Raw genomic sequence first — 27,595 nt, forward strand, 5'->3', positions numbered from 1 at the left:
GGATTCTCTTCTTGGTTCATTCACAGGCTTTAAAAGGACGACATAGGTGGTACAAGGGACCTTTTACCATTTTAACATTTGCAAAGGTCATGTTTAATATTTTCAAGCGTTATGAGTGTGTGTGAGGTACATATAGGACCTCTAGGTGTGTGTTTGTTACCGTACACGAGTAGTTATTTATGCCGAGGTTGATTTATTCAGGCGTTTAGAGCAGGGTGCACAAGAAGCCCATTCATCATTAGTGCATTTGTTTTAATGCGCCCCTACTCTCAGGGGCATTTGGTCAGTGCTTTCCTGGCTCCTGATTGTTCAGATCAGGTGGCACAGACAGATGCATCGTCCTCCACCTGCTGTCCCTGCCCCTAACCTCTCATCTGTAATGCGCTCTTCTCCGGCGGCCATGTTGTGCAGTGTTTTATCACAGATCACTTGTGATTTTCCCCCGTGTGAGAAAAAAGGAGGAGGGGTTCACTCCTGTGGCCCATTAATGGCTGGTAAGGCTCTTGTGCCGGCCTGTGATTGGCATTTCTGAAGCATCATCAATAAGCTTTTTATTGCATCCGCATACCATTATCTTCTTTCCTGGCAAGGGCTCAAATGAAATCGAAACTGAATTAAAAGAGGGTTATCGTGAACACTTCACAGTCTGGTGCTCGGGTTTATATCACAGGTTTCTGGCCTTGTGGAGGAGAGAGGGAAAGAATTGTGCCCCACATTTTAAGAGGGCAGAAAAATGCTCTGCTATTTGATTCCATTCGGATTGAATAGTAAAACGACACCGGGAAGCGTGAATGATTACATACCCACTATAGCACGAGATAAATATAGTCTAAGGATATGTACTTTTCATTTCAAGACACCAGTTTGAATGTCAAAGTTTCTTTGACAAAAGCTTCACAAAAATGACACATTTGAGATGTATTCTCCATACAAATGTATTGAAAAATGAGCGTAACGACTGAAGTGACAATTTATTTATTTAAAATGTAGAATGATGTATTTTTGTTTATGCTGCAATATTATGAGTTTTAATTACTGCACGGATGCCAGAGGAGACTGATAGTTGCTTGTTTCTGTACAAAATGTACCAGAAAAAGGCAAAGACATGAAGTTTGTTGCATGAATAACCCATCATTATCAGTTACATCTCAAAAAATGTCACTTTAGTGTCATTGAACCTGTTTGTGGTTAATGCAGTAGTCAAAGAGAGGATTTCACATGTCGTCAAAATATTGATTATTTAATTTTTGAATGAGTTAATGACAATGAACAAGTGGAGAATGGAATTCTTCAAAACATAGATGAGTACATGTAGATAGAATGTGGATTTTTATTTTATTTTATTATTTTATTTATTTATTTATTCTTTTTTTAATTGATTTATTTTTATTTTTATTTTATTTTTATCATACAAATGTATCTAGGATCAAACCTGCAGAAATGACTAAATATAAACATATACATATAAATAAATAAATAAATAAATATAAAAATAATCTAGAGCATAAAAAATAAATATAAAATAATAAAAAAGTAAATAAAAAAAGACAATCATTAATAATATAAGTAATAAATATAGATAATAATAAATAAAGAAAAAATGTAATAATAAATTAAGGATTAAAGTTTTTATTGCAAATAAATACAATAAATTTTATCAGATAATTTATTTTCCTATTATTACATTTATTTTATTTTCTGCAGGTCTGGTCCTCTATACAAATGCACATATTACATGTAAAAATAAATGTATTAAAATAATACTAACAAATTCTATTTAGTAGCAGCTCCAATCAGAGTCGTTACTGTAGGGTTACTGGACATCTTGTACACTTTACTGATTCAGGTCTTCTTGGTTGAAATAATATCGGAACAGAGTTTAACACTATTAATATGATTTCAACCCCTTGTCCAACCTTGTCCAGTAAAATAAATGTGGTATAAAGTGTGAATTAATTTTTTTCTGAACTCACTGGATATTTTCTCTTTTCACATAAAGGTTGTGTACAAGAACAACGATGTAAGGCTCGAGTTGTCTCGACTGGCCAAGCTAGGCGACCCCAAAATGAAGGTGAGCGGCGTGGTGGCCTTCAAATGCGAGAACGTGGCTACCCTAGATCCTGTCACCTTCGAGACACCAGAGTCATTCATTACCCTTGACAAGTGGTCCGCCAAAAAAGCCGGTTCCATCTCCTTCGACTTCCGCACCACTGAGCCCAACGGCCTTCTCCTCTTCAGCCACGGAAAACCCAAACCGCAGCAGCAGAAAGACCCCAAGAGCCCCAAAACCTTGAAGGTGGATTTCTTTGCCATTGAAATGCTGGATGGCCACCTGTACCTTCTGCTGGACATGGGGTCGGGCACCACCAAAACCCGTGCCGTCAACAAAAAAGTCAATGACGGGGAATGGTACCACGTGGACTTCCAGAGAGATGGAAGATCAGGTAGAATTTGGTTCTGTTCTGCTAATGTATTTTTGATGTATTCAGTGTATGGTTAGACTTTAGCTGGCATTCAAGGTTTATGAAAATATTGACATAGCCGAGACAGCAGTGTTCTCTCACGCTCGCTTGAACACAGTCGTATCCGTGCCTTCCGGAGCGCACTGTCAAGCAGGCATTTGAATAACAACAGGACCTGCAGTCCATCCTGTCTTCCCCCTCCTTTCTTGCTCTGTCTTCTCTGGTGGAGTTGCTATGGAAACCAGATTTGGTTTCCCAAAGGAGAGAGCGAGTTAGTGCACAGCTCTACCAAGTAAAGACGTTCATCCCTAATGCTCCCGCTATTCCCCTTTCCTCGCACGTCGATGCCATTTGCCTGGAGTCAAAGGAACGGCCTTTGGTACTTTTTCTGTGAAAAAGTGGGAAAAGGCTCTATTGATCCGCTGTTATTGCGAATATCTATTCTTTTCCATTTCCAGATATAGAAACGCCAGTAATCTGTATTAGTTCTGACATACACTGTGAGATTAAATTGTGAAGGTTATTAGGAGAAAATTAAATAGCTTTTGGAGCACTTATGAAATCAGATTTCTAAAGCAGGAGTGGTATTTTTGTTTCATGCCAATACACTATTCAATTGGAATTGGATATGGTTTTGTTAGGAGCGCAGGTTTTTTTTTTTTCACGGTTTTAAATCTTATTTTTCATCAAATCATCATTTTTATCCACATGGCTTGGTTTGATGTTATTCTCTAGGCTGTATTGCTGCACAATCCACTGGCTGTATAAAGCGAGAATAAACCTTTTCTCTTAGTAGCATTTCATGGGAATCTGAAACACCACTGACAGATGGGACCTTGCATGTCAGGACCGCAGAATGAGTTGTGTCACTCTCCCGGCTGCGTGAATTGCCTGCCTACGCCAGTCGTTTGATCATATATGGGCAGCCATCCTGGTACAGGGTGCGCGCATCTGTGGGCATGCTGGTGTTTTTGCGTGCGTGTATGCAAACATGTATCTGCATATGCATCTATTAATGAGAATGTACATATGTAGACATACAGATATGTAACTCTGCAAAAAAAGTAGGACAATACAGAAGTTTTCTGCTATATGAGGTTGGGTAGTATATGAACCACTTATTTTTCTAAAGTGACAGGCAGCCTGGCCACAAATTGGCCTGAATGAGTGGGTCAGTCTGGTGGAAATGGACAGGCTAAGTACAAAGTAAACACACCCACTCAGATCTCACCACTTTCGGTCATTTCTGAATTGAAATGAACTGGAAGTGATCTATGAGTGAAATTTTAGTGACCATTTAGCTCAGTTAAATGAAAGCGGCACTTCCGTGTCTGTGACCGACATGAGACCTTCAGTGTTTACAGAGAATTTGTTGACTAATGGTCCAAAAAGAAGGTGACTATTAATAATAATAACCAAACATCAGTTACCAGTAACAAGCCACATGAGTTATGCTTTTAATACTATACTACTGCAGTGATTCCTTTTGAAGCAATGATAAAAAATAAGTTTAAAATGTTTAAACTTTATGAGATTTGAATGTGATTTGGCTTTAAAAAAATAAGTGCAAAATCATTATTTCTATTTGTATATGTTGCATTGACAAATAATAATTTCTTTATCTGCATTCAAATAGAATCAGTGTGTCAAAACTAAATGAAGAGACAATTTTTAACTCATTTATACACTACAATTTAAAAGTTTGTAGTTTATAACTTAGTATTACTTACTATACTCATAACTTAAGTATTAGTGCTGTTAATTGATTAATTGTGATTAATCTTATTTACATAATATATGTGTGTATTGTGTATATTTTATTATGTATATATAAGTACACACACACACACACACACAGCATACATTTTGAAAATATTTACATGCATTCACATATATATATATAATATATAAACGTTACATGTTTTTGTTATATATATGTATACGTGTGTGTGTGTATTTATATATACATAATACATAAACAGTACACACACAAATTCTGTAAAAAAAAATTCTTTTGGATGTGATTAATCGCCATTAAGTGATTGATTTGAGATATTGATTTTTCTTAATGTTTTTAGGGAAATCTCATGTGAAGACTTAATCAAAACTAAAATGCAGTAAATACTGTAAAAATTTGAAAAATTGTTAAAATTCCATGTCACATAAACGTTTAAATGGTGGTGTAGTTTCCATATAGCAATTTATTTATTTATTTATTTTATTTCTTGTATACTAAAAGACTTACGTTTTTTGTTTTTTTTAATACAACCTTAATGAAGAAAAACTGAAAAAGTTATATCTCACTCTTGAATGTTTAAGCTTTAGTAAAGATATAGCAAAACAATTGAAATGATCTTAGAACTTATCTTAGACCAGTGCAATCTAAGTTTTTTTCTTTGTTAGAATTTGGCATTATTACTGTTTATAAATATAGTATGTTAATTTAATGCATATAAAAATAATATAACATTGATTGTTTGTTGATGGTGTACAATAAAGTGAATTCCATTCACACTTCAAGCTGCAACCATTTAAAAATCAAATGAACAGGAACATGAATTTACACTCCTTTTTACATGAATTTACATGACTTTGCCTCCATTTTCAGAAATCCACTCTACTCCACTGGTGCGTGTGTACATAAAGTAAAACCGGCCCGGCATTAGGCCATGCTGTGTAATCACTGAGCAGAGTGAATGGAAGTCGAGATGATGGAGAATGCTCATTACTGATGACCCGGGGGAGATGTTTGGCTGCTGTTTAGGGGTACAGTTGCCAAGTGCGCAACACAGGACAAGATAATGTGTGTGTATGTGTGTGTGTGTGTGTGTGTGTGAGGGTGTTAGAGTGCGAGAGGAGGAGAAAGTGCCGCTATGCCTCATCAGATCCACAAAGACGTATTACAGGCTTAGAGGAAAATGAAATTCTTATTTACTAACATTGTTATAATGTTACAAGTGGCATCTCTGCAGTGATGTATCAAGAAGAATAGAACGGAAAGCACTATTTCAGCATATTCGTCGAAATGCTTGGCAGGGAACAAGTTGCACAGAGCATAATTATAATTTACTGTGCCACCATATCTGGCCGTTTAGTGTTTCTCTCTGTTCTTTGGGTGTGCCTGTGAATAATGAGTCAGATACAGGAGGCCGTAATCAGTCTATGCAATCACATTTAATCTCAAAGTGAATTTTTCTCCCTGTCGAGGTATGTGATGCAGATCTGAGCTCAGGCCCAGAGCTCTACATCACAGACTGGAAAGCACAGCAGAACGATACTGCAGCTATTCATTCAAATCCCACAATAGCCATTAATGATGAAAATAAATCACAGATCTGAGAACAAATACATCCTTTACTGGAGCTTGGCACTAATATAAATGCCCACTATACTCACTAATGGTCCTGCTGTTTTTTTCCTGTGATCTATTCACAAACAAATTATAATGAAAATTCTTACATTTTTGGCCAATATTTGTTTAGATTTTAGAGGCATTTAAAATCCAAGTTAGTATTTGCAGACTGACTTAAAGGTGCCATGTGCAAAAATTGAGGTAAAAATATTTAAAAAATGACCTACACGCATCAAAAGTATGAGAAGAAATAAGGGCGATGATGTCATTAAAAAATGTCAAGTTATAGTGCTGCAGAGATATCAACCTTAATTAGCAGTAGCATTACTAGCCCCGGCCCGACAGGTGTCGTAATACCAGTTTCGGCCATGGGAGGCGGTATGCGGGCAACATAACCACCAGCCAACCTGCAATACACGAATAACTCGCACTTGCTTGTGGGCGTACTTATACCTGATGTCAATCATGTGGAAAGTACAGCCCACTACTTCAGTTCAGGGAAGAGAGCGGAAGGATGACTTAAGCCCTTGGCAAGAGACCACCACCCGCTACAGGGAAACAACCGCGCTCGGAATCACAAATCAAATCCGATAAGAAAAGGAGCCGAACCAGAGTAAACATCGGCACTGCTTTCAATCGCTGGAGACAACTGATGGACCTGAAAGAAATGAGGTTCGACACCGAACTTGCACCATTTATTTTGGATTGGTAAGTTAGATGCTGTTAGTATTTCGCTAGAAGTTTGTTTTATATGTTTGTGTATTTTTTTCGGGAAGTTATAACATGGAAATGTATCGAAGGCTGTTCTATAAACGTGCTAATGTTAGCGATGGCTAACCGTAGCTGCGTTTGATAATTAGCTAGCTATAACTTACCCATTTTTTTATATCATAAGTAACCTGCTCTAACTAGTCTGTTGGTCTCCGTGTCCTCTTTGCTTCGTGGTTTTTCTGTACGTGAGAAAATTGATGTGTGGCGTGAAAGCGTGTGAAAAGAGTCTCGTGTGTCTTGCGTGTGTCTCACGGTGAATTCTTGAGATTTGGCAGCTCTGGTTACTGTTGGTTGGCGCTAGCTTGGTCAACATCAGCTGTCTGATGTTGACCAATGATGTTGACAGAATGCTGTCTGTCAAATTAATTTAATTCAAATAATGTGTATATACAACTCAATGTAATATGAACAAAACGAATATGAACATATTCACTGGTAAAGGTGAAGGGGAGTAGCTTGAAGATGTCATGTTTCAAAATCACTTGACATCACCCAACGTTCCTCTGGAGGCAAAACGTCCTCTTATAGCAGCGGTTCTCAATTCCAGTCCTCGCGCTCCATATTTTGCACGTTTCTCTTTGTTAACACACCTGATTCAGATAATCAGCTCGTTAGAAATGAACTCCGTTCATGAACTGTTTTTCAAATGTTCATTGCTCCCTACTCTCTGAGCAAGGGAAATCTGTTGAAGTTTACCTCACATCGAAACATTCATTCACTGATTTGTGCTGTGCAGCGTCTTTAAACATGGACAACTGTGACATCATATACCTCTGTAAATCAATACAATTTAAATTCACGTCTTGCACACTTCAATCCACTTTGATTGGAACATATAGCTACGTTCGCTTCGAACTGGAATCATGGCTGAATATCCTGTGATGTCCACTTCGCAGGGCACTTATGTTCGAATAGAACAAATGTCTAAAGCGCTAAGAGAAACGTTCAAAATGTGCAGAGCAGTGGGGCGCGAGGACTGCAATTGAGAACCGCTGTCTTATAGGCTTCGGCTATGCTCTAGGGTTGTTGTGAAGGTAGGGGCGGAGCATAGAGACTATGCCGTTTCTCGTTTGTTTCTCTAGAGTAGACCAATTCACTTTATTGAGGCATACTGCCCCCATCTGGTATGGAATGTGGAGTATGAATTGATTTTTTTGCCAGATATGACAGATGGCACCTTTAAAGTCGTGGGTCACCAAAAAATGAAAAGTCTGTCATAATTATCTCACTGTTTCAAACCTGAATGACTTTCTTTGATGTGTGTTACATAAAAGAAGATATTGTGAAGAACAGTTTTTGTCCATATAATTAAAAGCAGTGGGGTTCAAAACAAACAGCTCTGTATTGTGTGTGTGGTCCCGATATTCCCTATGTTATAGGGACCAAATGTCCCCACAAGGTCAAAATTTACTGGTATTACTATCTTTGGGGGAGTATTTGCTCCCCATAATATAGGGAATACCAAGACCACACACACACACACACACAGAAGAAGTACAGTATGTAGATGTTTGTTCAAATCCCACTGCCTCCGATTATATACAGGGATAGTAATACTAGTAAATTAGCCTATGGAATGTCCCAATAAAACATGGAAACCCAATGTCTCTCTCTGAGTGTGTGTTACCCAGAAAGCAAAGAAAGTCAAACAGGTTTGGATTACACAAAAGCGAGTAAATGACAGAATTTTCTGCTCTTCTGTAAAAAGGCGGAAAATTGTAACATCACAATCAGTGTTCAATAATTATTTAACAGACCTGTCTTAATCTACTGAAATAATTAAGGTCACTGACTGATCCTTTAGCAAACAACGAAGTATACAGTAAGCAAGTTGTAAAAGGACACCACTGCCACCAAAAAAATATATCATAAACCAGCCACATAGACATACCAAACACATCTACAATTATGAAAACTGCTTGTTGTCCAAACATTGGTAAAAATAAGTCCGCAGTTATATATTTTTCTTCACTAAGTCTTGCACTTCCATGAGATGTGCGTTTGCTTTAGTGCTTCGTTAAATGAGCTGTCCCTTTAACATGTTGCATGCCTTGCAGTGCCACCTCCAGCTGACCCCTCGGTTACATTCACACTAATTTGCCTTTATAACAGAAGCTGCATTTTTGTCATTAAAGGAGCGCTGTTTTGGCACCGAAAAGGCAGCATCTTTAATTCTAAGCCGCCTTTTATTGAGTTTGGATTCAGTGTTGGACACTAATAAACAGGATTCAGCAGTGGCCAGCGCTTTGCGTTAATCCCTGCCTGTTCTCTCCTATCTTGTCAGTAATGGCTTTTCTTTAGTAACTGCCTTCAAGGCTTGAATAATGGCAGTGCACAGTGGTGGAAAATGAGAAGGAAAATTCTGAATCGCTGGCTGCGTATAAATGCCTGTTTGTTGGAGTCGCCAGTAAAAAAAACAATGAGTGTGATTATGGAACTCGTGAAAGTGTTTTGACGTTATTAGACTATGAAAGGCTTGTCTCACCTGAGAGTGCTGACTTTTTGCTCTTTATATTAATCACTGTTGTAAAAGCGGTATTTTAGACATAAACCATAAAAGAAGAGGGAAGACTGAAACATGTTTTGAAAGGGAACACAAATAATTTGTGAGAACGGAATCAGTCACAGCCAATAAATTAGATATGAATAGAGCTCAGAGTTTATTCTGTTCTATGCCCTTTTGATAGTGATGACTATCCAGTGAATCTGGTACATATTGTATGCTGTTGCTATGGAGACTGCTTTTTGAATCTTTGTCTTTGTGTAAGGGTTTGCACTGTGAGTTCAAGACAGCCCAAATCAAATGAAAATATATGAAAGCATGTGCACATATATGAATATCAATCACTCTATAATGTTTTTGTGACTGTGAAGCCCCATTTCCAACAATATGTAACATTTAAATTATGACTATACACATCCAGTATTAGTATACACCCAATATAGTACTGTACAGAGGACTTTATTATACAGATTCCCACAGCAAAAAAGATGTTTGTAATAAAATAAAACGTCATTATATTATATTATATTATATTATATTATATTATATTATATTATATTATATTATATTATATTATATTATATTATATTATATTATATTATATTATATTATATTATACCAAGCGGAACTAATAAACAATTATTTTGAATATTATTTAAATAAGTTTTGAATACATTAAATAAGTGCATACCTTAACCAGAAATTATGCTAAAGATTTCTCAGAGTGCCAAAGGCCCAAGTTTTGTCCCATGCTTCTTATTTTTTCTAGCTCCAGTCTTGTTCATAAATCATATTTTTGCTATTGACATCTACATCAAGCTGATTTGATCATCTGTAGAATGATTTTATACTCGACACATACCTGAAAATGCAAAACTGACAAATCAATGCTATAGGCGCTGTTCTGACAAATGGTGACAAAGTGTTGCTCTGAAATCTTCTTTCACACTTCCAGGCTTAAACATGAATATACAGCAGCTACATCATTTCAAATTTACTTTGAGGAGACTGAAACTGAGAGATTTCTGTCTGCGTTGTGTGCTTTGAAAGCAAAGGGGGTTTTATTTACAGAGGAAAGAATGAAAGATAATTTCAATACCCTTAAAGAGCCTCATTTGCATAGTCCGCAATTTGCATATATAATTTCTCATTAAAACTGAATCAAACTTTTTAGAAGTTGATGAAATGGCATCTAAACACAAAGTTAACGAAATTAAATTTGCTTCTCGTGGTTTTGTGACAGGCACCATTTCCGTCAACTCGATCCGTACTCCCTACAACGCTCCTGGTGAGAGTGAAATCCTGGACTTGGAAGACATACTTTATCTGGGCGGCCTGCCAGAGGACCGTGCTGGTCTGATCTTCCCTACAGAGGTCTGGACTGCGCTCCTAAACTACGGCTATGTGGGCTGTGTGCGAGATCTGTTCATGGACGGCCAGAGCAAGGACATCCGGCGGATAGCAGAGGCCCAGAGAGCAGTCGGGGTGAAGCCGTCCTGCTCTAAGGAACCTCCCAAACAGTGTCTAAGCAACCCCTGCCTGAACAGTGGCACCTGCAGAGAGGGCTGGAACCGATATGTGTGTGACTGCTCAGGGACGGGCTATCTGGGACGCTCCTGCGAGAGAGGTGAGTACCTGTATTTTGCATGTCGAGTCAAGGTTTGGTGTACATTTTTATCATTGTTCAATACGGGACACGGTGGCGGAGGCGGGGGGGGGGGGGTATATATATATATATATATATATATATATATATATGACCACGATATGAGAAATTATGTTCTATGATATAGAAATTATATATATATATACTGTGTATATATATATATATATATATATATATACACCCACACCAACACACACACACACACACACACACACACATGTACATTGTTATTTTTTTACATAAACATAAACATACATTTATTTGACATTTTTTTTAGTTAATTAACATTGATGAGACAGACAAGTAGGCTATTTAATGCTATCCCTTAAAAACCGAATGAACATAAACCACCTGTTTCCATTCACTTAAAGGTACAATTTGTAAGATTTTTGAAGTAAAATTTCCAAAAACCACTAGGCTAGTGTTATATATTTTGTCCAGCTGATTACTAACAATATCTCTAATGTTTTCAACTACTTGCAAATCATGAGAAAATTCCCATTCTAAACAGTGACACAGGGCAGTGCAGTCACCTGTCAATGACATTAGTTACCCTTTATTACCGCCTTTACTGACGTAGAAACCACATGACAACAGTGTGTGGACAAATGCTGAAGTAGCTTCGCGACAAACTTCAACTAGAAAGAGATGCCGATCTCGCTTGTGTTTTACTCGACAGGTGAGTTGTTTTAATTCATATTTTACCAGAAAACTTATGCTATTATAACGATCAACAAGATTAGTATTATGGGGCATACACGGCAAACGCGGGGCATTGCGTCTCTAGACCCGCGCAAGGACGCACGCATCTGATCCATAGTCTGATCGCGTCTTTGCATTGACTTTGTATGTAATCTACTCGTGAAAATCGTTGAACTCGCGTTAAATCTATGATTTATCTTTCCGTCTGATTGATGGCCGTCAGCGGTTGGGTCGAAGACAACAAATCCCATTATTCCACGCTCCTTCTTAACGTCATCAAACCACGCGATTGTTATTGTTTTGGTAGTGCGCCCTCTAGTGGCAGGTCCTACAACCTGTACCTTTAAGCCATTATCGATAGTATTTACGTGGTATACTCCACACAATGGATATTTTGACAGTTGTGTGTGTATTAGTTTTTTTACCAACTGTATTTTCTGATTCATGGAGTGATAAAAAGAGGTTTACTCTGTAAAAACCTTTAATATGTCAACAAAATGAGAGGGGAAAAAAATTAACATATCGTTAACCAGTGTTCAGAATTCTGTTCTAGAAAATGTTTGCAATTCAGTTTATATTTAGACAATGCCTCATTTGCATAGTTAAACATAACATTTCAGAAAGCTTGTCATACAAAAGAAATGCTGTGATTAATTTACTGCTGATATCTGTTGGTTTAAAAGTTTATCCTGTTCAATTGAAATGCTTTGTTTAAGAAGTGCACCGCATCAAATAAATGCCACTTGATTTTTCATTCATATTGTACATTTTAAAGTGTGGCTTAAATAGCCAAATACTTTTTAGGGATAAACACCACATACTGTATGTTCTCATTAGCTATGATTTTGTTGCTTAGTGCATTTTTTTCAGTCTTTCCCTAAGGACTGAAGTAATAAGATGAGGTGTTAGAAGAATCACTGCTTCTACGAAAAATCTGTACGCTCATTCTTTCTCTCATGACGTGTAAAGACGTGGCACTCATTCAGAGATATTTTTTTCATTATGTTGCGTAGGGGAGGGCGACATTCACCGCTTTGTCGCCTCGGCCGTAGCATAGAAAAATATCTCTCTTTGTCAGCTCATCCTTGACAGTGAGGAAGAAAGTGCAGCTGAGCTGACGTTACTGTTACCGTGGTAATTGTGTTTCTCTTCAGTCCATGTCATCTTCAGAGAGAGCCACTCAAGCATGGATTTTGTTTTTGATTTTGTCACCCTTCCTAGCAGAATTTTAATTCTGTTGTTTTTCACACGAACAAAGCGGCCAGCGTTCACCCAGGAGTCTGGGGGAGCTCTATGTCCAGCTATGCATTTTTCCCCTCATAGGCACCATTCTGGAAGTGCTTGAAGCTATAGTGGCTAATTCTTTAATGGAAATGCATCTCTCCTAAGCTTGTTGCTGTTGTCTGGTCACTGATATCACCCTGCAGCAAAGTCGCTACTGTGGGAAAATACAATCAATTATATGCGCATTGTTGAAGCTCTGTGCAGGAATTATGCAAATGATTCGGTTAATTAACCCATCAAAGATGGCTTGCTTTGTCATCGCCCGAGCAAAGTTCATCACAAACACCCATCAGAAAGAGAATGGTGCAGTCTGGTGCCGTGTTATAGGTGTTGCCAGCTTCCTCCAGATGCACATTTGTAAGACTCCAGTCTCAGAGAACAGCTTTTTGTGCAATGGTAGAATGGAGAAATGTAATGAGATAGACACATTGAGAAAGAGACAGAGAGACAAAAAGAGACAGGCGACGGTGTTAATCTTGAAAAGAAAATTTATCATGGAAATACATTAAAGTTTATTAATATTAAATTTTGTTAAAGTTTAACATTAAAGTTTATATATATATATATATATATATATACAGTGTTGGGAAGGTTACTTTGGAAATGTAATAGGTTACAGATTACAAGTTACCCTGTTTAAAATGTAATAGTAGTGTAACTTTTTCAATTACTTTATTAAAGTAATGTAACTAATTACTTTTGAGTACTTTTTGATTACTTTTCTAAATTTGTGAAAATTAAAGAATAATAAATGAAAGCATATACATCAACTTAAATACATTTGTCTAATAAGCATGTGACGTATTCTGTGTAATAAACTCCTGAAACATTGGTGTTTTTTTTAAACTGCTGTCTCTTTGTATATGATGATAGTTTTCTCAAAATAAGTAAAATGCACATGAAGTGACACAGAGCAGTTCTAGAAATTATGTTTATGTGCTCGTGTATACTCCTATATTGAGGCGGCAGAGGTTGAAAACACTGCGAGCTTCAGTAGGCCTATGTGTAGTAAATGAAACCATGTCTTTGCCATTAATTTACAGGAGGGGCAGACTGGGAAAAAAATTCAGACTGGAAAATTCAAACTCATACAAACAAATTCATGGACAAAACTATTTTTTTGTATGTACCTGACATAAAAAAAGGTTTAAATCTTTAATTTGGGGACATGCAAAATAATTTAAAGTTCTCTCCTGAACTGCACCTTCACTTCCATTTTTCTCTTCAGTCTCTTTATTTTGCCCTGTTATCCATCTCTCTCATGACTTTAATACTCAAGATTAAACAAAACTATACTTTACAATACAATACTCTACAATACTACAATATCTTTATAGAAAAATCCTAATACTGTACACGAGTCATGTTTTTCCCTTACAAAAAATTACCATGCTTTTATTAGCCTATATAAAAGTAAAATAACCTTGTTTTGTTTTTGTTTTTTTGCAAATGGATTTGTATTTATTTTTAAATCAAATAAATGAAATAAAATAAATTATTTTGATAAAATAATTTTACATTTTTGGTTACCACAGTTAAACAATAGTAACCATTTTCTTTGGATTTATAGTTAAATATTAAAATGTTAATTTTCGTAAGGGTTGTGTTGTTGTCTGTCGTAGCTCCCCCTAAACCTATAAAAAAATCAGAAATTTTTTCAGCTAAATTACTACTATAACATTACAACAGATAATAATGATGTCCTTTATAAAGTATTTTGAGTGATGACTGATGAGCAACGTGCTGCTGCTTGATTAATTAAATAAAAAAAACAAAGACAAAAAAGCATCTTTACAGATGAAACTGACCTAAAACCCTGAACAGAAGTTCTGCTTCTCTGCTCCAGCTGTGCGCTTTCACAGTCCACTTTTCTCTCTCTCTCTCTCTCTCTCTCTCTCTCTCTCTCTCTCTCTCTCTCTCTCAGTCTTTCTCTCTCTCTCTCTCTCTCTCTCTCTCTCTCTCTCGCATTGATTACTCTGAGTCTGATGCAAACCGTTTGGCGGAGGCGCGGAGAGCGCGCGAGTCATGACTAACACTTCATGACTTATTAGAGATTTAATTATCAAATGGCGGATTCGCAAATGATCGCTTTAGTATACAATAATGATATTAAATAGTGGGGCAAAATCGGCTGCCAGGCCACCGGGAATTGTCCCGGTTCTCCCGGTGTCCAGTCCGCGCCTGATTTCCGCAGACAGGCAGAATGTGCAAGTCATATATTGCATTTTTGGGGCTTAATATTCACAGACACTAGTCGATGTCATGTTTTGATTCAAGTGTACTGACCTACTTTTGATTTAGTCATCCAAAATGTGGCATATTCCGTCCGCGTTAGGCATTCCGTTTTTATGACTGGATTCTACGAACCAGACTGTGTTTCCGCATCCCGGAAATTATTAGGGCGGTATGTCTCAGAATAGTCAGTGCAATTTGGAAAAGAAATCAGTTAAATCTGTATGTGGATGTGTGTAAATATTCAAATGTAATCCCCTTTGTAATCGTTAAAAATTTCATAAGTAACTGTAATTTAATTACTCATTTTTTCGTAGTAACTGTAACTAATTACAGTTACAATAATTTTGTAAATAAATTACGTAACGCCGTTACATGTAACTAGTTACTCCCCAACACTGTATATATATATATATATATATATATATATATATATATATATATATATATATATATATATATATATATATATATATACATATTTGTCAGTGATAATGAAGATGAGAGAAGATGAAACAAAGATGCTTAATGACAATAATTAAACAGTTTTAATTAAAACATGTTTGAAATATGGTGAGGGAAATATAACTAAGAAAATAATGCAGTAAATGATTTTAGATGAAGATAAAAAGAACCGGGTGAAATTATCTAATAATAGTATATTGAGAGAACTGAAACTGAAAGAGCTGAACAATGAAGCCCAATTTCTTTGCACAGATAATGAAAAACTGACAAACTTGAGATCTAATCAGAATGTGCAAGTCATTGTTGCCATAACTATGATTTGATAGTAGTTGTAGTTACAGAAATATAGTTATAGGAATATATATATTTTTTTTTTAAATGCACAAAAAAAAATTTCAATGTTTGATTAAACTAAAACTAATTACATTTCATTTTGATTTTATATAATTATATTAGATCATTTCAAAAGATTATATGATAATTTTATATACTGTATATTTCAGTCTAAAATTTAACTAAAATGTGAATGATTTGACATTACTGAAATGCAAAAGTTTTTTGTTAAATGTGTGGTCTTCAAAAAACAAGTGTTTTTTTATATTATTAGTAGGGCTGGGCAAGTTAATGCATTATTATAGCATTAGCACATTAATTGATTAACACTGATAATTATTTTATCGAACATTAACGCAGTTTTTTATTTTTATGAAAGTCCGTTGCTCACTGGCTCTGAATACACATACAGACAAATCATGGGTCACAGGAGGGCATGCTCCCGATCGAATTATTTAGGCTAAGCATCAACATTCACAAACCACTGGTTTGTCCACTGGTATTTTTAATAGAAAAGAATGCAACAAGCTCGTAATCATGACTTTATAAGTTGGAATTAGGAAGTTTCCGATAGCACATAAAGACAGCAGAGAAGCGCTCTAGAGCGAATCGTTTTGTTAACTTTGTGGTTTATTATTTTGAGTCGTATGGGACGTGGTAACACACGTCCCTCTCACAATATATTGCTTTACCCATCTATTGCTTTTCCCGCTCAGAAATATTCGCACAATCATGCAGCACGTATCAGAAGATCTGCACTCTGTCGTGGTTAGCGCTCACACTCACTGATCTACATATAACTGAACCGTGCTCTTGTCCACCTCTTCCAACCGAGCCAAGGACTGCTAAACGGAGCAATCACACTAGTCAAACGAACCAGGCTTTGGGGGTTAAGATTGCCTAGTGTGAGCACACAAATATTCTCACGCATCCCGCTCACATGAGTCTCTACCCACCCATCAAGTGCTGTCCCGTGCTGCACTCTGCTGCGATGGGTCCCGTGATCATGCGTTATAATGTTATGATAGAGGCTCTGGACTCTGAGCATAACTTGTTTTTCTATAACAAACTATAAATATTTTCTATAAAAACGTTAATGTCCTTTCAGTGACAAAAAGCTGGTTTTATATTTAATTTAATTACTTTAATGTTATAAGTTAAGATTTACAATAAATATTTTAACTGCTACTATGTTAAAGGAATACTGCTGTGAAAAAGCACCTTATTTGTTTAAAGTGTTTGCAAACCAAATGTTATTACACTTTTGTTCATATAGCAGTAGTTTTAAGTGAAAAAAGTGCACAATACACCACTTTTGATAGCATTATTAGTTATGTGCATAACAATTCGATTAATTGTGATTAATCACAGACGATCTGATAGATTTGATATTTATATGTATACTGTATATTTCAGTCTGAGTAAATTGGACAAAATTGCAGGATGATAGAAAGAAAAATATATATATATCTGAATATAAATAATATAAATATATCTGAAAATAAAAACCACCGACAGATGTACACAGGGTGAGTTAGGGTGAGCTGAGGAAGAAAAAAAAATAATGCACATAAAAAAACAACAACCTTCTTGGAGCATGTCATTACATTCACAGTTGGCCCTGCTCAGCTGTGTGAGGTGAAATAAACATAAATTCATAACCGTCCAGCTGCTCTCAGAGCTTGACTTACTTGAACAAAGCATCAAAGGAAAACAAATGCCCCAGAAGAACAACTGCCTTAATTTCCTGTAATTTCTCCAAGGGTCCTAATGGGCTCTTACAGTGACTAAACTTAGCACATAACCTCTGCTCATCCCTCAGTACCTGATAGTTCTGCAAACAGAGTTTTACCCTACAGCGTTCATTTGGATGTGCTACAAGCGGGTTAAACAGCCGAGTCGTAATAGACTACACTTTTATTTCCCACAGCCACACCTGCTTGATTGCATGCTTGGCAGGTCGTTCATGTTGATTCCCAAGTCAGTATATGTTTCATTGCCCCGGCCGCTGCGCGCTTTTAGACTTCATGAGGTGTCGTGTTGCGTGCAGAAAAATTGTAACATGCATTTACGGTGAAGGTTCCATTGGCATGCGAGAACTCACCACGAGCAAACTTGAATAATGTATGATGCCTCAGAGCCAACTCATCCTGTTTATCATGATTGTTGAACATACATTTCCCTAATCCCTGTGGCAGCCATAGCTCCTTTGCGCTGCAGTATTCTAGCAGGGAGGGCCTTCGGCTCCATCATGTGACTGCTAACTCTCCGAATTTCACCTAGTGAGCTAAACTCAAAGAACTTCACAATTTGGGGAGAGTGTAGGCAGATGTAGGCAGATTAGGCCATCTGCATGTTTGTGCATGAGAGGTGGAGGCGTGGCCTAGCAGTGATTAACAAATGCACTCTGAAATGTTGAGCATCCATGCAGGTGATGCAAGTTTGAGTCTGGCTTGTCTCATTTCCTGAAACTATTCTCCCTTGCTGGCAGCATTTACAGTTCTATTATCCCTAGCAATTAATTGGCAAAAAGGCCAAAAAATAAAATAAATAAAAAGCTTATTTTGGGGGCTGTCAGTTTACAAACTATTGTGGAGCCTGCTATATGTGTCCAGAAAACTGTGTTAAACAAATTACTGTTTTAAAATGGTATTGAACGATGTAAAAATTATTTGGGGAAAGAAAAGTATGTGAAAATATTATGTGATAATATTGTATGTATATATGTATAATCTAGAACTAAAACATAAACTTCACAAAAACTATATAGACATATTTAAAAAATAAAAAACAGAAAATACTAAATCTAATTCAAAATATTAATTAAATAATCATTTAAAAAACCCTAATTACATATCAATGGTACTAAAATAATATTGGTATATGATTAATTTTGATTAGGCTATTTATCTATTAGATTAAATTTGACTTTTACCAGGCCAGTTTTATTAATTAATTAATTAATGTACTACATGTGCTACATGTGAGATTGTGTGGGAGCTAGATAGAAAGGGAGACAGAAACGGATGAGATATACATCCCTGCGTAACTGAGTGTCTCCATTTGCATGTGTTGGGCTGATCCTGCATATCAGAGGAGCTGGAGCCACAGAGCACTAAATGGAAGTAACAGCAGATGGAGAGGCAGATGGAGAGAGTGACCAACCATGTACACTCCTTTCTACCTGCGGTCCTCCAGTTCCGTCTCTCTCATTACAGACCAGGAGAGCGGCAGTTTGAGGAGCATTTGTGACTGTTCAGTGCTTGTTGTGACAAGATTGGCCTCTAATTGAGAGATCTGAGTCATTCAAAAAAATTTAATTAAGTCTTCATGGGTTTTTCTAAAGCTATGGGCACTATAATACTAAGATTTTACGATTTTTTGTATATTAAGCTTACATTAAAACCATTCATTTATCAATTAGTTATGTGACTTTTTAAAAGCCTTATGTATATATTTTACACTCTACCCAGATCCAGACTTTCAAAAAAAAAATTGAATAAACAAAACAATATATATATATATATATATATAGAGAGAGAGAGAGAGAGAGAGAGAGAGAAAACATATTAAATTAATTATTAAAATCTGTCCAGTATCAACCAGTTGTTATCAAATTGGTTATGTATATATGAAGAGTTTATTTGCAAAAACAGGTTATGTATATGTAAGGTAGCATTAAAAGCATTATTATCTGCTTTTTTTGTTTTGTTTTAAATTTCCTATATTACATTCTGCCCAGGTCCAGATCTTCAGCCTAAAATATGTGAAAAAAGACATTAACAATTCTAATGTTTATTGTGTGGAAATTGTTTATATTATTATTCTTACACAATTTGTTCCATTGTGAACAAAATTTTTATGGTGTATATTTATATTTAGATTATATGTTTTGTGGATTTATAGAATGGTGTAAAATTAAACAAATCTAAAAATGTTTACTATTTACTTTCTATTAGAATGCTGTTAAACTCAATGAATGATTTGATATGTTGTTAAAAAGTGGCATTATGATGGATATATTCATGACGTTTCAGAAAATGGACAACATTTCCATTACACAGCTGTCCTACACTGTTGGGAATTGTTAGAAGATATATTAAACTACCCGAAGAGAATTATTTGAAGTCCACAGGGTCCAGAAGTGCCTATAGCTGAAGAAACATCCTTTTCTTGCTGAGCTCTGTTGCTCACTCCCTCAATTCTGTCGTTTCCCGTCCTCCCTCTGTTCCATCTCCATGCTGTTTTCCTAGCATGTTTCTCCATTTGAAACCTCGGCAGACATCTGCAAGGCACAGAGAGCATCGCTTCCATCTTGTCCAGATTGGATGTGATGTGTGGGCTGTCGAGCGGTGCAGATGCCATACTGCTGCGCTCTCCCGCTGTGTGACAGCATAGCGCTGTTTGAGGAGGCAATGAGGGTCTTTCTGAACCACTGGCCATACCTCTCTTTTCATTATCTTCTCCCCTGGTGTGAGACTACTGCACTGGAGATGAGAGGGGGGCTCGTTTGTCAAGCTGTCATTGTTTTGAGGCTGCCTCTTCTCTGGAGCAGGTCTCGGTGGGGAGGGCTAAAGATTGGGGTTTAGGGTTAAAGGCCACAGTGGGAGCTCCAGCTCCGAGTAGGTCGGCACCTGCTTTGTCAAGTCAAGTCAAGTCACTTTTATTTATATAGCGCTTTAAACAAAATACATTGCGTCAAAGCAACTGAACAACATTCATTAGGAAAACAGTGTGTCAATAATGCAAAATGATAGTTAAAGGCAGTTCATCATTGAATTCAGTGATGTCATCTCTGTTCAGTTAAATAGTGTCTGTGCATTTATTTGCAATCAAGTCAACGAAATCGCTGTAGATGAAGTGACCCCAACTAAGCAAGCCAGAGGCGACAGCGGCAAGGAACCGAAACTCCATCGGTGACAGAATGGAGAAAAAAACCTTGGGAGAAACCAGGCTCAGTTGGGGGGCCAGTTCTCCTCTGACCAGACGAAACCAGTAGTTCAATTCCAGGCTGCAGCAAAGTCAGATTGTGCGGAAGAATCATTTGTTTCCTGTGGTCTTGTCCTGGTGGTCCTCTGAGACAAGTTCTTTACAGGGGATCTGTATCTGGGGCTCTAATTGTCCTGGTCTCGGCTGTCTTTCAGGGCAGTAGAGGTCCTTTTTTAGGTGCTGATCCACCATCTGGTCTGGATACGTACTGGATCCGGGTGACTGCAGTGACCGTCTGATCTGGTATATGAGCGTAGATGCCATTCTTCTAATGATGTAGCAAGCACATAGGGTGTTATGGGAAGTGTTTCCGGTTCCGGTTAACCTAATTTAGTCAGCCTAAAAATCCTTTAACGGATTTGGATATTAAAAGCATATTAGTATGTTATGTGTAAGCCAGGTTAAAGAGATGAGTCTTTGTGGTGCATCCTAGGGGTTGTTAAAGTCGACATGATCTGTGATCCCTCACTGTTAAGATCTGACTTCTGTAATGTTGGGTGGGACTTGATTTGATCATTTGATAACTGATTGGACAGTGAAAAGTTAAATACCTGAAAAAAGCCAAAGACAGATGCAAGTTGGAAATTTGATTGTGGAACTTCTGTAATGCTGCAGCTTCTTTTCCGTTTACTTTTATTCTATTAATGTTAACTAACATAACATTTTTGTGCTTATGATTTTAGCAAGTCTGTAATTATCAGTAATTAAAACCATACTCAAACAAAACCTTAACATCTATTTGACTATTGGCTTTTTTTCTTTTTTTTTAATGTAAGATTACATGGGGTTTTTTTTTTACCTTTTGAATAACATGCAGTAAATGTTGCCCAATAAGACCAGGAACATTTAAAAAATATATATATGTTTGTAATGTTTTTAAAAAATAAATTTGTACAAATCAGTACAAGTAAAACTATTCTTACAAATTAACTAATGCTTCCTACTAATATAAATGTAAGAAGTCTACATTTACAAGAAAAATAAATAATAGTAATACAAGTACTATGATTAGAAAAGTGAATTTTGTATGTTCATGCAGTACATTTTACTGCTTAGCTATTAACACAGTTTGTGCTTTCTGCAAGGTTTATCTTTTAAAATATTTTTGGCAGATCATTTATAGCATAACCTACATGGATACATCCTGAGGTTTGCACATCCTATGGAGAACAACACTGGGCAAGATATAGAATAGAAGTAGTAGAAATGCATGTTGGAGAAAATGGGTGAGAAGCTATGAGAAAAAAAAGCTAACATTATGCATTCAGAAACTGATTAAATTACAATGACAAACTGCTGTAAGGTGGAGCTTGTTGGGTAAATCAATGTTTTGCAAGAGTTAAGACAAAATACTCAAGCAACATGACTACGTTACCTTTTCTAATGGCTATATTGTCTCACACACTCTCTCTTCCTTAGAGGGTGGGCGTACATCACTGCGCTGATTAGTATGCATGTCGTACTTGTGTTCCTGTCTTCGTCTTGTTTTCCACTGTCTCACTCTCTCTATTGTGATCTCAGGTTCGGCAATGGTGTAACAGAAACAGGGGATGCTGAGACGAGACAGGCACCAAAATTACAGGAAGAGTGTGTGTGTGTGTGTGTGTTAAGTAGAGGGCAGCCTAATTGGTGATAGCCTGCAGCCTCGTCATCTCCAGAGCTCCCTCACAAGCGAGTGATGTCTCTGTACTGGTTCCATGCCAGATGTTGTCCTCTGGCTGAGAGGCCGGTCTTTGCACAGAAGCAGATGTGTCCGGCCTCCATTATCGTGTCAAATTATCTAGGCATATACACAGTACCAAGCGCCTCATCGGACCTATTTGGGTTTTTTTTTCTTGCCTCTTTTTGCTTTATTTTTTTAAACACAACTCAGCACTTTTGTGTTTCTCTTCACCTTTCCCAACAAAACTGTGCTAGCAATCTGCAAACTTCTCTCCCTTTTTTCTGCCCTGAGAACAAAACAAAGATAGAAAGCTGGCTTGATTTGACCCAATTTGGGTTGATATCAGTAATAAGTAGGGCTGCATGATTAATTGCATACTATTGTCATGCTTGTCTCTTTAGTAAAGCTGATTCTGTGATTAGTGCTAAATATCCATCACCTGCTTTCAAATGGAGCGACACTTAATATACAGAGCCGTAGTTCGCAGACAAGCTACGCAATATCGCGTTCATAACCGAATGTGATTCATCTGCGATTATGAACGGGATATTGCGTAGCTTGTCAGTGAGCTATGGCTCTGTGTAGTGAGTGCAGCTCCATTTGAAAGCAGGTGATGGATATTTAGTACTAATCACAGAACCAGCTTTACTAAAGAGACACACATGACAATCACATGCGATTAATCGTGCAGCCCTAGTAATAAGTAACCTGACGGTTCTGGGTTAGGAATGTCGGGGACGTGAAAGAGATCATGCAGCAAGTCACTTGACTTAAAACGTGAATGGTTCTGTGTGCGACAAATTCCGTGACTGCAGTGCTTAAGACAGGAACATGTGTAAAAAATAGGAGAAAACTAATCGGAGTGTAGGCGAGGGACAACTTTGAAACTGTCTGGAGTGTGTTCCTTTAAAACTGGAGCTGTGAATGTGGTGAGTGCGAACTGGAAACAGAATGGGGCTGAAGATGATCGAGTCGGTGTTTGCGTCACTCATGATGGAATATGTGTCGAAAATACAAGAAAACTAATCGAAGCGTACTGACTGGATTGTGTTCTTTTAAAACTGTAGGGGTTTTGTCCGAGTATGTTCTCACAATATTGATTGGCGACTGATGAGTGGTAAAACTGTGAACTAGTGCTGACGTGGATCAAAACAGTAAAATCGAAGACAGAAAATCCTGTCAGTTTGCTCTTGACTTTCAGTGTTTATTACTGTGTGTTTATTGGCATGATGGTTTGGCTCCATCAGTGGGTGAAAAACATGAGCAAATTGAACAAAATCTTAAACTTTTCAAAATAATTTTGTGTAACTGTATAACAGTGTTAATTTCGTTGACGAATAATTTTCGTCATAATTGCCGTCAACGACATTTTTTTCACCGATGACAACAAGACAATAACGAACTAAAACTCTTTTTGAATGACAAAAACTATGACGTAAATTTAATGACATTTTCGTCGATGAATAAAAACGACGATTTGGGATAAGATTCATTCAGAATGAATCTGCTGTGTGGTTCGGAGGTTAGATGTGTACATATGAATCGGCGGGACATAAGCTAACACACTTTCTGCATGTTGCATAAAACGTAAAAAAAAAAAAAGAGCAGACATATGAGAGAGAACTCAATATGGTCTGGTTTTCTGAGTGCAGACCCTGAAGCATTCACAGAGAGCGCGTCTCACAGCGCGCAAATACTTTTTCATGTCACATGAATGGAGAATTACACACAAAATGATGTCGAATTGTCCGTTTTGACGAGTATTCACATAAACACAGTTGATTATGTCTTAAGTGAACGTAAGCAGTAGTGATTATGTCTGCTTGAAAGAATAAAGTATATGGTAAGCAAGTTACTATAAAGAATGCATTATTAGCCTATATAACCATTAGTATTTCTTTAAAAAAGAAGACCATGTTCTTGTTCTTTATGATAAGTGATTTTATTTAATTTTAACATTAAGGCATGTAAACTTACTGTAGATTTAGTCGACTAAAATCTTATGATCTAGACTAAAACTAAAAGCAGTTCAGATGACTAAAATATGACTATAACTAAATGGCATTTTAGTCAAAAGACTATGACTAAAACTAAATCAAAATTTGCTGTACATTGCTGAATAAGCTGTAAGTATGGAGTTGCTTTGTTTTTTTCTAAACTGGTGTAATCAATTATAATCTTTTATCAGGTTATCTTTCGTCTGTGTTGTTACTGTTCTCATATTGTGTGTGATTTTAATTTTTAATTTTGGGTACATTTAAACCAGCAGTAGGCCTATAGTAAATTTCAAACAATATTTGAAATAAATAAAACAGTCCACCATATTTATTCATATATTATCTGATAACATATATGTATAATATATGTATGACCTACTGTATAAACAATTGTTTCAGAGCAATTTGTTGTAGCCACTTACCCTGTAACTACATGGAACAAGGGGGGAACAAAGCACCACTTTAATTTACAGCCCACAAATGTTGTATTTTTCCTGTAACTACATGGAAAAAGGGGGTAACAAAACACCACTTTAATTTACAGCCCGCAAAAGTTGTATTTACCTTGTAACTACATGGAACAATGGAGGAACAAGTTGGATCCCTAGGTTTAAACCCTCTAAAAAAATGTTGTTGTTGTCTATAAAAACACTGGTAGCACTTTATTTTACAGTCCTGTTCCTCATGTACATACTATGTACTTAATATAGTAATTACAATAACTATGTAATAACTAGGTACTAACCCTGAACCTACCCCTAAACCTAACCCTACCCCATGTAGTTACCTACCAGAACTTTCTTAGATAAATACACTGTAAGTACACTAAAAGTACATGTTAGTACACGTACTGTAAAATAAAGTGCAACCAAAACACCACAGTATACATCCATTGAAATACAAATGTTGTATTATGTATTTTTTCTGCAAACAGCTGGAGAGCGGTAAGCTTGTTTTAAGCTTCATTGAACCTTGATGGTACAGTGTATCATGAAAAGTTATTTGGTAATAGTGGTGTTGAGAAGTTGCTGGTGTGTAGTTGTTGAGATCGATGAATAAGCTTACATAAGGCAAGTAGACTAAAATTAGAATAGGTATCTATTAGTTTCAAAATACTCACAGTATAAATTATTTGAAATTTTACAGGCTGTTACCCCTTTATTCCACAAACGTAGCATATTATTTCCCTACCTACACGGAGGTACTGAATAGGTACATTATAATTACAAAATTACATGATTACAGTTTATACACAATGTTGATCTAATCAGTGCAGCTTTGATAAGCATTAAAAAAACATAAATTCACAACTTATATTATATTATATTATATTATATTATATTATATTATATTATATTATATTATATTATATTATATTATATTATATTATATTATATTATATGCTGGGCAACAATATATATATATATATATATATATATATATATTTTTAATTGCAATTAATCGCATTATTGTCTGCGATTCATCGCAATTAATCGTATTGTTATGCACAGAACTAATAATGCATTCAAAAGTATTGTATTGTGCACTTTTTTCATTTAAAAGTAGGCCTACTGCTATATGAACAAAAGTGTAATAACATTTGGTTTGCAAACACTTTAAACAAATAAGGTGCTTTTTAAAGCAGTGTTGTTTTTACATAGTAACAGTTTAAATATTTATTGAATGCTAAGTCTCAACTTATAACATTAATGTAAATAAATTAAATATAAAACAAGCCATTTGTCACTATCAGGACATTTAAATTTTTATAGAAAATGGGTGGTTCAGTTATATGTAGATCAGTGAGTCTGAGCGCTAACCGCGCCGGAGTGCAGATCTTCTGATACGTGCTGCATGATTGTGTGAATATTTCTGAGTGGCAAAAGCCGTATATCTGTAAAGCAATATTGTGAGAGAGACGTGTGTTACCGCGTCCCATACAACTCAAAATAATAAACCACAAAGTTAACAAAACTATTCACTCCACTGTGTAGAGCGAGAACGCTTCTCTGCTGTCTTCACGTGCTATCGGAAACATCCTATTTCCAACTTATAAAGTCATGATTACGAGCTTGTTGCATTCTTTTCTGGTTTGTTTGACTAGTGTGATCGCTCCGTTTAGCAGTCCTTGGCTCGGTTGGAAGAGGTGGACAAGAGCACGGTTCAGTTATATGTAGATCAGTGAGTGTGAGCGCTAACCACGACAGAGTGCAGATCTTCTGATATGTGCTGCATGATTGCGCAAATATTTCTGAGCGGCAAAAGCGATAGATGTGTAAAGCAATATATTGTGAGAGGGACGTGTGTTACCACGTCCCATACGACTCAAAATAATAAACCACAAAGTTAACAAAACGATTCACTCCACTGTGATGAGCAAGCGCTTCTCTGCTGTCTTTATGTGCTATCGGAAACTTCCTATTTCCAACTTATAAAGTCATGATTACGAGCTTGTTGCATTCTTTTCTATTAAAAATAACAGTGGACAGTGGTTTGTGAATGTTGATGCTTAGCCTAAATAATTAGATCGGGAGCATGCCCTCCTGTGACCCATGATTTGTCTGTATGTGTATTCAGAGCCAGTGAGCAACGGACTTTCATAAAAATAAAAAACTGCGTTAATGCGCAATAAAATAATTCTTGGTGTTAATCAATTAATGCATTAACGCGATAATACTGCGTTAACCAGCCCTAATTATATTATATTATATTATATTATATTATATTATATTATATTATATTATATTATATTATATTATATTATATTATATTATTTTATATTATATTATATTATATTATATTATATTATATTATATTATATTATATTATATTATATTATATTATATTATATATGACTACATTACAGTACATTATATCAAGATGATGCAATCATCTAACAAATAATATCTAATAAAATTCATAGCAATTAATTCAATTATATTTATATTTTTGGGAATGTCTTTTAAACATTACTGGACAATTAAATGGTTTTAATTTGCTGAGGATTTTTGTTTATTCACTATTTCACTCTTTTAAAAATATGTTTGATAGAAATCAAAGTTTAGTATTAGAGATTTTATCAAAGATAAGATTTAAAAATCTTTAATTATTATTAGTTGGTCTTATATGGTTTAAATTTGTATCACTTTTATTATATGTTGATTTACTTATTTTAT

General features: G+C 36.1%; 1 protein-coding gene across 19 annotated transcripts in view; it reads left to right on the plus strand.

Annotated features, from left to right (window-relative positions):
* LOC132122239 (neurexin-1a) overlaps window positions 1-27,595 on the plus strand; it is a 175,692-nt gene that overhangs the window by 67,481 nt on the left and 80,616 nt on the right. For all 19 annotated transcript variants that reach the window (XM_059532247.1, XM_059532250.1, XM_059532261.1 and 16 more), the window contains 2 exons: window positions 2,000-2,444; window positions 10,332-10,715. In XM_059532247.1, coding sequence (XP_059388230.1) covers window positions 2,000-2,444; window positions 10,332-10,715 — 829 coding nt within the window. The remainder of the gene's footprint in view (window positions 1-1,999; window positions 2,445-10,331; window positions 10,716-27,595) is intronic.

Source organism: Carassius carassius, chromosome 40 (genome assembly GCF_963082965.1).
Source record: "Carassius carassius chromosome 40, fCarCar2.1, whole genome shotgun sequence".
Taxonomy (NCBI): Eukaryota; Metazoa; Chordata; class Actinopteri; order Cypriniformes; family Cyprinidae; genus Carassius; species Carassius carassius.